Source organism: Pristis pectinata, chromosome 18 (assembly GCF_009764475.1).
Source record: "Pristis pectinata isolate sPriPec2 chromosome 18, sPriPec2.1.pri, whole genome shotgun sequence".
NCBI lineage: Eukaryota > Metazoa > Chordata > Chondrichthyes > Rhinopristiformes > Pristidae > Pristis > Pristis pectinata.
The window spans coordinates 6,285,563-6,299,520 of record NC_067422.1 but is presented as its reverse complement, the minus strand read 5'-3'; the positions used below and the strand labels follow the sequence as shown (position 1 = coordinate 6,299,520).

Here is a 13,958-nt window from a genome sequence, read left to right as displayed (position 1 = left end):
AAAGGAAAAGGTGTTCCCAGGCACCTGCTGCCCTTCTCTTTCTTGGTGTAGGAGCACGTTTGGGGGTGCTGTTGGAACAGCCTGGGCCATTTTGTACATTTTGTAGATGGTTCACACTGTAACCAACTGTGCCAATCAAGCAGGCTGCTTTGTCCTCAAGAGTTGTTGGACCTACATCCAGGCAAGTGTTGGTATTCCATCGAGTTCGTGACGTGCCCTGTAGAGGATGGGAATACTTTGGGGTTGAGTCTTTTGCTCCAGGATACCTAGTCTCTAACCTGCTCGTGTAGCCATTGTATTAACATGGCTGGTCCAGTTGAGTTTCTTATTAATGCGACCCACAAGATATTATTGCAGGCAGCATTAGCTTTCAAGGGAGTCCAAAAGAGATCCACTGGGTTAATTCCTAAGATGAGAGGATTGCCCTGTCATATGTGGATATAGAAGTTGGATCTGTATCCTTTGGAGCTTAGAAGAATGAGGGATGACCTTATTGAACCATACAAGATCTGAAGGGGGCACAACAGGGTAGATACTTCCATTAATGGGACAGTCTTGAACAAGGAAACATAGTTATAATATAACAGAGCTGGCATTTAAAACTGAGGTGCTTGGAAATTCTTCTCGCAGAGGGTCAGGAAACTCTGGAATTCTCTACTCTGGAGACTTGGAGAATTGAAGGTACTTAAAGAAGGTGTAGATAAAATGTTGAAATATTGGGGAATTGAAGACTCTGGGGAACTGGCATAGAGGAGCTGAGGCCTGGGGCAGATCGGCCATGATCATATTCAAAGGCAAGGCTGGTGGCCTACCCCTGCTCCTATTTTCTTATGTTCTTCTTAAGTTTTGATTGTTGGGTCTCAGTGATGGGAATGACATTGAATGTCAAGGATAGATTTTCTTGTCTTGGAAGTGATCATTGCCTGGCACTTTTGTACTGCAAATGTTATGGTACCCACCAGCCCATACCTGAATGTTGTCTAGATCTTGCTGTATGCAGGCATGGGTTGTTTCATTTAGTGTTGCAAATGGAATTAAGTATTATGCAATCCTCAGTAAAGAGCCCCTCTTCAGTCCTTAGTAAGGGAAGGAAGGTTACTTATGAAGCATTTGAAGATGGTTAGACTGAGGACACTGCCCTGAGAAACTGCTGCACTGATGCCCTGGGGCTGGGTTGACTGACCTCTAACAAGCACAACTATCTTTCTGTGTGCAAGGTGTGACTCCAGCCAGTGGAGTTTTTTTTCCCATGATGGCTATTGGCTTTAGTTTTACCCGGGCTCCCTGACACATACTCAGTCAAATGTTGCCTTGATGTCAAGGGCACTCACTCTCACCTCTGGAATTCAGGTCTTTAGTCCATGTTCTCAGCAAAGCAGGGATGAGGTTTGGAACTGAATGATCCTGGCAAAACTCAAAATGGGCATCGGTCAGTAGGTTATCACTGAGCAAGTGCCACTTGATAGCACTGTTAATAACAGTTTTCATCACTGCTAATGATTGAAAGTAGTAATTAGCCAGATTTGGACTTGTGAACAGGACATCACATGGGCAACTTTCCAAATTGTTCGTCAGATGCCAGCGTTGTAGCAGTCTGGCTGAAGGAACAGCCTATTCTGGAGCACTGGCATTCAGTATTACAGCTGAAGTATTTTCTGGTTTTGTAGCCTCTGATGTATCCAGTGCTGTCAACTATTTCTTGATATTATTTTATATATTGCTCTCGATGTCTTTCTGCACTCCTCATTGAACCAGGATTGATCCCCTGGCTTGACATAACGGCAAGATGATTGATACGCTGGGCCACAAGGTTACAGACTGTGGCGGTGTATATCACTGTTGCTCTTGATGGTCTACAGTGCCACTGGGAAGACCAGTTTTAACCTGTCAGGTCTGTTCTGAGTCTATTCTAATTGTAATGCCACACAACACAATGGAGGGTGTCCTCAGAGTGAAGGCTGGACTTTGTCCCCACAAAGACTAAGCAATGGCTATTTCTACCAGTCCCACCATGGACAGACGCATCTACCGCTGACAGACTGATGAGGAGGAGATCAAGAAGGTTCACTAATTACTTGGCAGTCTGGCAGCTATGTCTTTCAGGACTCAGCCAGACTACTCTTGACAATGGACATTGAAGTCCCCCATTCAGCATGCATTCTGTGCCCTTGCTAACTTCAGAGCTTCTTACATATCTGGTTCAACATGGAGAAACACTGATTCATCAGCTGAGGGAGGACGGCAGATGAATCAAGATGAGGTTACCTTGTCCATATTAGACATGATGCCACGAGACTTCATGGGGCCTGGAGTCAATGTTAAGGACTCCAAGGGCTACTCCTTACTGCCTCTAAGCTATTGTGCCCACCACTCCTGCCAATAGGACAATGGGACAGAACATACCCAGGAATTGTGATGGAGCAATCTGACACATTCCCTGCAAGATATGATTCTGTGAGTACAACTATGACAGGCTGTGGCTTGACAAGTCTGTGAAACAGTGCTCCTAATTTAGACACCAGTCCCCAAATGTTTGTGAAGAGGATTTTGCAAGGTCAACTGTGCTGCACTGTGTTAAATTATATGCTTAATCTCTACAATAAGACTTGAATTAACAAGCTCCTGACTTGATGTCTGTGCTTCTGACTGAGTCACATGGCAGACGCTGTTGTAACTCCAAAATTAGAGCCAGATTTAATTTTTTCTTTTAAAAGTTTACCTTGTGTTACTTTGGTTTCAGTTCCAGTTTCAAAACCAAAAATAAAACTCGTCACTTCAAAAACCACCTACGAAATAGGAAAACGCATATCCCTTCAATGCCAGTCAACGAATGGAACCCCTCCTATGACTTACTTATTATTCTTAAACCAAAGATTTATCTACTCTGTCAAGACATCTAATAGAGAGCCTGTGGTTTTTAACGTACTCATAAATAATACTGAAGATGGTGGTGTGTACAAGTGCAAAGCTGAAAATGAAATTTCAAACTTGTCCAAATACAGTGAAGGATTCAGCGTTTTAATAACAGGTATGTTTTCTTATTACTTGATCTAGCAATATGAATAGGAGATTTTGCAAAACCTTACAGCATTTCCCTCTTTGATCAAATGCAAATTCCCACTGAATTCTGCACTCATTTCCTCAGATATTCACTAACTAAAAACACAAAAAGTGACGCACTTAGTTCTTAAAATAGATTCAAAAATTGGCTAAAGACTGACTCAAGAAACTTGAGGCTCTTACAGTTAGATGAGGACCATACCTCCAAACTATAATAGTGCTCTGTCTCATAATAACAACACAATCACTTTCCCCACCAGAATCCCCACAAAATGCCATTGCACTTACACATTGTAGACATGTAATTGCCTGCAACTGGATCATCTGCTCCCAGGAAACAAAGGCCAACTGAAATGATAATGGACTGTCGACAGACATTAGACAATACTTAAAGCATTAGCTTTGGTTCAAGATGTGAACTGTCAACAATGGAAAACACCACAGACACTAACACGTTGGAGAGGAAGACAAGATGCTCTTCAAGTTATGTGTACATAAACTATTCCTTACACGGATTATGAGTAGATTTCATAAAATGGAACAAATATGAGAATTCTAATTTACCTGGAAGATTTAAAGCTCGGTAGATGGTGTATTTGTGGAGCCAATGGGAAAAGGTAGGCAGGATTGTTAATACAGTGCAGAGTGAGAGATGTTCTACTGCACAACAACTTGCTGAGAGGCTCTAGCAGCAAGAGTTAATTATTGTTGTATAGTATCTTCAAGATCTTAACACTCCTTTGGTTCTTTGCATGCTATTCTAAGGTATTTCCCTCTCCATGTTCTCCCTGATGATGATCCTCTGCAGGTCAAAGTTGTACAGCACACAATATTCAATTAAACAAAGACATCCAGAAGCCATTATTATTACTTGAAAGGTAATACAACAACAACAAGTGGTGTGGGAAAAGAACCCAATGTACAAGCAGCAATCCTCCCCACAAAGGTTACAGGGTGCAGTAGGGAGGTGGAGACTGAACAAACATATTATCTTCCTGGCTCATTTGCCAGCAGCCTGGTGCTTCACTGAACCATTTCTGGCCGCCCTTCTCCAGACTGAGAAGTCATGAGCAGGGTTCTTGCTGAGTGGAGTACGTGTCCGAGGTTTCGCACATACAATAGGTATTGTTAGACAGATGTCTTTGTACTAAGGGTTAGCAATCTGTTATTCCAAGTGGAGTCAGTTGGTAAGAATTAAGCTGACATATCAGAACTGATCTACATTGTCCGGAGCTTCATCACTGATGTATATTTTGAGTGGAATGTTGGTCAATGGGTCATGTTTGTTTTCTTGATACTGAGTGTCACGGTGAGCATTATCCATGCATCATAATCTGCAATTCATCAGGTGCTTCGGAGACACACCTTTGCACTGAAATTGAGCTAGTTGCTGAAATTCCTCAATTCTATTATTATCCCAGATTAATAGCTTTCAAAAGTGTACTTGAGAAGATTAGAATGAAAATGGAGAAACTGCCAGCACTTGTTTTATACCTGCATCACAGCTGAACTCAGATGACGCTTTATTCTCATACAGATTAACTGCCTTCATTCCCTCATGGAACTCCTTGGACAGCATGAGCAATTTTGTGGATAATCAGTTTTCAGTGGCATATAGTAGAATACATTCCTGCTGAGGGTGTCAAAGGTGCTTTGCCATTACATTGCCAACTACATTGTGGCAGACAACTAATACATGAGAGCAAACCACTTGCAAGATTACTTTTCTACAGCAGTCTCACAGATCAGCTAATATTATAAAATGTGGTTCTTCCATTTCACCACATTTATTTTATGATCTCAAGATTTTGCTATTAAGAAACAATGTCTCTGTGGTGTTATCAGGGGATTAGCTCACTGATGTTTGGATTTATTTTATTCTCTGAACAGAACCATCCCTTCAATTTATCATTCTTCTCATTTCAGTTCCTGTAATTTCAGTTTCCACTGCTCTTTCCTCTGTTGAACTCCACCGAGGTGAACTTAGGAGAAACTGTGACACTGCACTGCATAACAAGCACAGGAACTCTTCCCATCACTTACACACTGTATCGGAATCACTCACGCCTTACAGAAATCTCTACAACAAAGGCAGGACCGGCAGTTTTTCATGTGACAATAACTGAGCATTTTGGGTATACATGTAAAGCAGAAAATCAAATTTCTTCACAATGCAGTAACAGGATAGAATTTCATATTTTAAGTAGGTATTATAGCTTTCTGAGTTAACTTTTAAAGCTGGCAGAGTTAATGAAAATTGAATGTATGCAATATTTAAACTGATAAGCTTCTATTTCATGATAAATTGAGACGTATATGCCTAGAGGCTGTCCAGTGGCACTGTAGATGGTGCCGCTGCCTCACAGCTGCAGCAGCTCTGGTTCAATTCTGTCTATCTGGAGTTTGCACATTCTCCCTGTGGCCACATGGGATTCCTATGAATCTAGATTAGGCTTCACTAGATCTAACTAACAACCTAAATTCTGATCATTGGACATTGGTTCAAGCACCTATTCAAGCAGAATGCTGCAGATACTTCCTGCAGAAAGAAGTATGTTACTCTCAGAGGGACAACTTCACCGACTTGTCGTTCTCCACTTCAGAACATACAGCAAACAGGCAGATATCAGCAACAAATTCACCAAGTTAGACTCTGCTGAAGATCCTTTAAGTGCACTGATTATTGAAACTTGAGGAATTGGGTCAAAGAGGCTAATACATCGGGCCTTGGCTGGCCTAAGAATCTACATGGAGCCCTGAGTCATAGGATCACTCATTTTACTGGCGTTATTTGCTCTGCTCCTGTAGTGCTCTGTGGTTGTGGAGAGGTGAAAACTATAAAGCAGAGGAATTGATGGAATGGGAATACATAATGGCATTTGGTTATTAACACGATTAGCCCCCACATTGCCCTCTAACTTCCTCTAGCAGCTGGAAAAGCTTAAATAAAGCCCAAATACCATGTGAACATCCAAAAGCCTTCAAATGGCCCATAATGGGGCTCTGTTCCCTGCAGACAAAGACCAACTCAAACTCCAACATGCTATTACGGATAGACATCAGCCAATCGCTACAAGTTGTTGGCTTCTCAGACAACACCCAGTTGAAGCATTTGAAGAAGTGAAAGAGTCAAAGTCAAAGTTGAGTTTATTGTCATATGCACAGGCGCAATGATAAACTTACTTGCAGCAGCATCACAGGCACATAGCATCATTTTAGTAGCATTCACAAGAAAAACATAAATTAAACACAATTTTTACACGAAAGAACACAACTAGAACAAAAAAAAAACAAAGTCTGTTTTAGTGCAAAGTGATCAAAGTGGTTATAGTGTTGCTAAGCTGTAGTGATTAGGATTGTGCCATTTGGTTCGAGAACCGAATGGTGGAAGGGAAGTAGCTGTTCTTGAACGTGGTGTGGGACTTCAGGCTTCTATACTTCCTGCCCAAGACTAGCTGTGAGAAGATGGCATGGCCCGGATGGTGGTATTTGCCATATATTCTCACTGAAAGAATGCACCATACCAACAAACAGACTGCACTGCAATGCTTAATACTGACACATGATAAGTGCTACAGTTTAAAGATATGAATCTTAACAGATTATGTAAACAGGAAGTTTTCTTTCAAGGTCTTACGTGTATCTTTCGCAATATGGAGGAAATGTGAGTTAACCAATCTACCTGAACGATCATAGATGAAGGCAAATTTATGAAGGCAGCAGGAAGAGGTAGACAAGATTTTCTCTGCAGTAAGTGCACTGCAAAACTGAGATAAGTTCTCCAGCTAAGTTTGGTGAATGATCCTTGCAGCAAGCATTAGCTTCAGTCCCATAGTACCTTCCACCTCTTCACACTTCTTCTCAGGCTGTCTTAAAACATTTCCTTCTCCAGGCATTCCACGATGATGAATTTAGTGCACAGTACTGGATCTCTAGCAATTATAAAGGGACTTAAATTTTAAAATGGTATAATATTCATGTTGTTATAAAACCATGCACCTACTGACTGTAAGAAGCACTGATAGAGAAATTAGCAGTTTTTAAAGCTTTTCTTCAGCAATTTTATTGAAAATCATGCAGTATTGTAAAATGTGGTGATTTCTTCAATTTCACCGTATTTATTTAAATGATCTAATACTTTTAATATTGGCAACAATATTGCGGAAAATCATCCCTATGTGATAGGCTAAGTGATGTTTGGATTTGTTTTTACTTTCTCAACAGAACAATATCTTCAATTTATCATTCTTGTTATTTCAGTTCCTGTATCCACACCACTGCTCTTTCCTCTGTTGAACTCCACCAAGGTGAACTTAGGAGAAACTGTGACACTGCACTGCATAACAAGCACAGGAACTCTTCCCATCAATTACACACTGTATCGGAGTCACTCACGCCTTACAGCAATCTCTACACCAAAGGCAGGACCAGCAGTTTTTCATGTGACAATAACTGAACATTCTGGGTATACATGTAAAGCAGAAAATCAAATTTCTTCACAATGCAGTAACAGGATAGAGTTTCATATTTTAAGTAGGTATATGCTAAATATGCACAGTACTTGCATGTTATTATGCATTATTAGGTATGACTGTCACTGGAACTTTGTTGATTTATATTATATTTAGTTATACTCTAGTTTTCCTAATTAAGTCATAATAATGCATGAATTTCAGGTTCTCTTCTGCCCTGACTCATTTAGGACTATGGTCCAATGGGTGCCATTATTTGCTTAGTACTTAGTCTATTTTATCATTCTTCATGCAGCTTGGATCATGGGTGTTAGCAAACTAATTTAATTTAAAGGGAGATTCACCCAGGACAGACTTGACCATCCACGCACACACAAATTCAGCAGGGACGTGAATTATAAGGACGTCTGTCTGATAGTTTCCTCAATGATTCAGCTAATGAATATCAGCTAAAATACAGACAAAGGCTGAAAAAAACAAGATGCTCTTACAGTGTGTATATGAGCAGCATGCAGGCATTACCTTTTCCACTTACATGTCAGAAAAGCTCTGTGTAAGTTTTACTGCATGCACTGATTTCACTGAACATTTTCAAATCTTTAAGGGTTTTACATGATCCATAGAATCACAGAATTTTTCAGCACAGAAGTTTGCATTTATCCCCATTTTTTGTTTTTTCCAAAGACTTATTTTCAATTAGATTTTTACCCACTTCCTTGTTAAAAATTGTCCAATTCTCTTTCCTTAATATATGTTCTAGTTTTAGAGAAAAGTTTCCTAACCTCTGTTTTAACTGTGTTAGTGATATTAAATTTATGCCCTCTTATTACGGATAAGCTGTAGGAAGAACTTTGTCATATTTTACCCATCATGATTTTGAATATTAGAATGGGAAACAGTACATGAAGACAGGGAGATTTTGTGGAGTCAGAAAAAGAAGCAGTTTAATCAGCGCTGAACAGGGACAACTGAGAAAGTTGAACAGAATTTGTGAAGAAGATTTTTATCAGAACTGAAAACTGACTCTACATATCAATGGGGAATGGTCTTTTAATACAGGAGCTAAAAGAAAACAGAAAATGCTGTAAGTACTCAGCAGGTCAGACAATATCAGTGCAGAGAGAGAGAGTTAACATTGACAGAGGTCAATAACATTTCAAAAAAAAGGAAGGTATGCAACAAGACTTAGACCCCATTCAGACGTAGGCTGGCAATTAGCTAGTATCATTCACGCAACAAAAGGCCCAGATAATGACCCATCACCGATAAGAGAAAGTCTAAACACTTATCCTTGATATTCAACGACATTACCATCCCCAAGGCCCCCATCATTCATGTCCTGGGGTCACCACTAGCCAGAAAATCAACCGGGTCACCCATATGAATACTTTAGCTCCAAGAGCAGGTCAGATGCTGCATATCCTTCAGTAAGTGCCTTAACTCCTGAAACCCCAAAGTCGTGTTTGTGATGAAATACTCTCCATTTCCCTGGAGGACTGCAGGTCTAGCAACATGAGTAGCTAAACACCATCTAGGACAAAACCATCATCTTCATTGATACCCATCTACCAACCTAAACATTCATTCCATGCACCACTTGCACACAGTGGCTACAGCGTGCACCATCTATCTTCTGGAAAATGCACTGAAGTTACTCATCTAAGCAACTCTGACAGTGCCTATCAAGCCTACTGCCAAGAAGGATAAGGGCTTCCAGCACAAGAAAACACCACCACCTGCAGTTTCCACTCCAGTGACTCCTTCATTGTTGTTGGGTCCAAGTCCTGGAACTCCATATCTTACAGCCTTGTGGGAGAAACTTCACCAGAAAAACTGCAGAATTATAGAAATCAGATCAACACCATTTTCCCAAAGGCAATTAGGGATGGGGAATTAGTGTCGTTTTCGCCAATGATGTCCAGACCCCTAAGCAAATAAATAGATAGATAAATAAAAAATTTGGACTTTCCAAACTGTTCCTGGATAGAGGTTGAAATAGAACATTGTTATTGGACCACTTATTACACTGTGAGAAAATTTTAATTTTTCTTTTGAGTGCAGGAGCACCATTGCTCCAACTTGCTGACAACCTCCATGGTCGGTTTGGTGAGATTAGAGAAACAAAATACTGCAGATGCTGGAATCTAGATGAAAAACACTATGATGCTGGAGGAACTCAGCAGGCCAGGCAGCATCCGTGGAGAAAAGCAGGTGGTCAATGTTTCGGGTCAGGACCCTTCTTCAGGACTGAAGATTGGAAAAGGGGAAGCCCAATGTATAGGAGGGAAAAGCAGAGCAGTGATAGGTGGACAAAAGAGGGGAGGCGGGGTGGGCACAATGTGGTGATAGGTAGATGCAGGTCAGAGATGGTGATGGGCAGGTGCAGGGGAGGAGGGGAGAGCAGATCCACCGGGGGATGGGTCACAGGTAAGGAGAGAAGAAAAAAATGGGGGGGTAGAAAAAAGAGAGAGGCTACGAAAGAGAAGAAAAGAAGAGGCATGGTTGGGGGGGGGTTGGGGGGGTTGGGGGGGAGTGTGTGGGGGTTACTTAAAGTGGGAGAATTCAATGTTCATGCTGTTAGGCTGCAAGGTTCTAAGACAGAAAATGAGGTGCTGTTCCTCCAGTTTGCGCTTGGACTTCTCCTGGCAGTGGAGGAGGCCGAGGACTGACATGTCAGTGAGAGTGTGGGGGGGGGGGGGGGGGTTGAAGTGATGGCAACGGGGAGGTGCAGGTCGCGGTTATGGACAGAGCGCAGGTGATCTGCGAAACGGTCACCTAGTCTGCGTTTGGTCTCACCAGTGTAGAGGAGGCCACACTTGGAGCACCGAATGTGGTAGATGATATTAAGGGAGGTGCAGGCGAATCTCTGTCTCACCTGAAAGGACTGTTTGGGTCCCTGGATGGAAGTAGTATAGGGGCAGGTGTTGCACCTATGGCGGGGACAGTGGAAAGTTCCCGGGTGGGAGCGGGATGGGTGGTAGACGGGGAGGAGTGAACTGAGGAGTTTCATAGAGAGCAGTCCCTGCGAAAGGCAGACAGGGGTGGGGAGGGGAAAATATGCTTGGTAGTGGAGTCCCGTTGGAGATGGCGGAAGTGGCGGAGAATGATGTGTTGGATACGTATGCTGGTAGGATGAAATGTGAGGACAAGGGGGATGCTATCCCTTTTGGGTCTGGGAGGGGTGGGGGTGAGAGCAGAAGTGCGGGAAATGGCAGGGATACGGGTGCAAGCTCTCTCGACCACAGTCATGGGGAAGCCCCAGTTAGAAAAGAAATTGGACATCTCGGATGTCCTGGAGTGGAAAGCTTTATCGTGGGAGCAAGTGCGGCGGTGGCGGAGAAATTGAGAGAAAGGGATCGCGTCCTTGCAAGAGACAGGGTAGGAGGAGCTGTAATCGAGGTAGCAGTGGGCGTCAGTGGGTTAGTAGAAGATGTCAGTAGATAAGGAATCCCCTGAGATGGAGATGGAAAGATCGAGGAAGGAGAGAGGGGTGTCAGAGATGGTCCTAGTGAATTGGAGAGCTGGGTGAAAATTTGTGGCAAAATTTATGAAACTGTCAAGTTCTGCACGGGTACAAGAGGTGGCACCAATGCAGTCGTTGATATAACATTGAAAGAGTTGAGGAATGGGGCCGGAGTAGGCTTGGAACAGAGACTGTTCAACATAGCCGACGAAGAGGCAGGCATGGCTGGGGCCCATGCGAGTGTCCATAGCTATGCACTTGGTCTGTAGAAAGTGAGAGGAATCAAAAGTGAAGTTGTTTAGGGTGAGGACAAGTTCAACCAGGCAGAGGAGCGTGTTAGTGGAAGGGGACTGGTTCTGTCTCTGATCAAGAAAGAAGTGGAGGGCGGTGAGGCCATCATGATGGGGAATGGAGGTATATAAGGACTGGATGTCCACGGTGAAGACGAGGTTATGCATGCCGGAGAACTTAAAGATATGGAAGAATTGGAGAGCGTGTGTTTTGTCACAGACATAGGTGGGGAGGGATTGGACCGGGGGGGCAGGATAGTGTCCAGGTACGAGGATACGAGCTCCGTGGGGCAAGAGCATGCGGAGACAATAGGTCTGCCGGGACAGTCCATCTTGCGGATTTTGGGGAGGAGGTAGAAGCGGACAGTTCTAGGCTATGGGACTATCATGTTGGTAGCTGTGGGGGGGAGATCTCCCGAGGTGATGAGGTCAGTGATGGTGTGGGAGATAACGTCCTGGTGGTCCTTGGTGGTCCTTGGTGGGGTTATGGTTCATGGGTAGGTAGGAGGAAGTGTCCGAGAGTTGGCGTCTGGCCTCTGCAAGGTAGAGGTCTGTACGCCAGACTACCACGGCACCACCGTTGTCAGCTGGTTTGATGACAAATTAATCAGATTGCAGCAAATGCACATTTTGAAAAATATGTCACACTTATCATCATTTTGTTATTAATGGCACAAATAGAATTTGAATAAAATAAATCTTTCTGGAACTATATCAATAATAATCAGTGAGGAGTACTGATATGTACAATAGTTTCTTCTGAAATAAAACGTACTTCTTTCTCTTCAGGTACCACATCATTCGAGTGGTTGTATTATACACCAATAATACTTCTCTTACTGTTACTGGGAACTTTATTAGCTTTCTATATTAAAGGTAAGTGTCACACTTTGTTACATTCATTGCTCATGTTATTTTAGTAATTTTGCTAATTTGTTGCTTTAAAAATTATCCTAAATGCTTATTTTTCTTTCAATAGATAAAAACCAAAACAGTGAAAGGTAGGATTTCTTAATCTGTCATATACAACCTTGTTACCTATTAACTCCTTGTACACGTTTTCTTCAATATGAATGTCAAAGGGATAATAGACTGGCACAGTTATACAGGTACTTCAAAGAAGCTTAGTAATTCTACACTATTACAGTATAGCTTAAAGATGATGGTTATTAAAATCCCATGTTGTTAAAACATACTTCCCATATTTTCTTATGACATAGGAAGCTGCCATTCAGCCCCTCTCAGAGCAATCCTATCAATTCCATTCCCCCGCTTATCTCCCTCTAATAACTTCTCTCTCGGATGTCCATCAGCTCCTCTCCTCACACCCCCACCCACAGTTCTCCTACTACCCACCTGCACAAGGGGTAATTTACAGTAGCCAATTAATCTACCAACCAGATGTTGGACTGTCAGAGGAAAACAGGGTGCCAAGGGAAACCCATGCAGTTACATGTAGTCCACGCGGGAGTGAGAGAGATCAGCTGGTTGAGAGGTGTCACAACAACAACCTCGCACTCAATGTCAGCAAGACCAAGGAGCTGATTGTGGACTTCAGGAAGGGGAGGTCAGCAGAACATGTACCAGTCCTCATTGAGGGGTTAGCGGTGGAAAGGGTGAACAGCTTCAAGTTCCTGGGTGTGAACATCTCGGAGGATCTATCCTGGGCCCAAGACACTGATGCAATCATGAAGAAGGCACATCAGCAACTCTACTTCGTTAGGAGTTTGAGGTGATTTGGTATGTCACCAAAGACTCTCACAAATTTCTACAGATGTACGGTGGAGAGCATTCTGACCAGTTGCATCACAGCCTGATACGGAGGCTCCAATGCACAGGATGGCAAGAGGCTGCAGTGGGTTGTAGACTCAGCCAGCTCCATCACGGGCACAACCCTCCCCACTATCAGGACATCTTCAAGTGTCTCATGAAGGCGGTATCCATCTCTAAGGACCTCACCATCCAGGACATGCCCTTTCTCATTACTACCATCAGGGAGGAGGTACAGGAGCATGAAAACCCACACTCAGCGATTTAGGAACAGCTTCTTCCCCTCCAGCATCAGGTTTCTGAATGGTCCATGAACCCTACCTTGTTATTCCTTTCTTTCACATTATTTATTTATTTTGTAATTTATAGTAGTTTTATGTCTTTGCACTGTACTGCTGCCACAAAACAACACACTTCACAACATATAAGTCGGTGAAAGTAAACCTGATTCTGATAAGGAGAACGTGCAAGCTCCACACCAACAGCACCCGAGGTCAGGGTCAAACTGAATCACTAGAGCTTGAGACAGCAGCTCTACGAACTGCACCACTGTGCCATACCGTGAATGGTGTCAAGAGTGGAGCAGAAAATCAACCAGAATAGCAGATGTCCAATTCATGATAATCTATAGAGCAGTTAACTAGCAGTGAAATCACCAAAATAGTTTATCCAGAAAAAAGTGGAGGAATAGATCGATGATCAATCTTACTTTACTTAGTCCATTCAACCTTACCTTTCACATGTTTAAATTTTGAGTTTAATGACAAGAAATGTTCTTGAATAGCAGTTTATAACATAGAACAGTCCAGCACAGGAATAGGCCCTTCGGCCCACGATATCTGTACTGACCACAATACCAAATGAAACTCATCCCATCTGCTTGCACTTGATGAATATCCCTCT

The 13,958-nt window shown here is 42.6% G+C and overlaps 1 protein-coding gene across 5 annotated transcripts in view; it reads left to right on the top strand.

Annotated features, from left to right (window-relative positions):
* pecam1a (platelet and endothelial cell adhesion molecule 1a) overlaps positions 1-13,958 on the top strand; it is an 83,910-nt gene that overhangs the window by 56,104 nt on the left and 13,848 nt on the right. For 2 of the 5 annotated variants that reach the window (XM_052033122.1, XM_052033121.1), the window contains 4 exons: positions 2,741-3,028; positions 7,321-7,593; positions 12,075-12,161; positions 12,265-12,286. In XM_052033122.1, coding sequence (XP_051889082.1) covers positions 2,741-3,028; positions 7,321-7,593; positions 12,075-12,161; positions 12,265-12,286 — 670 coding nt within the window. The remainder of the gene's footprint in view (positions 1-2,740; positions 3,029-7,320; positions 7,594-12,074; positions 12,162-12,264; positions 12,287-13,958) is intronic. The other 3 variants (XM_052033124.1, XM_052033123.1, XM_052033125.1) reach the window with 3 other exon arrangements.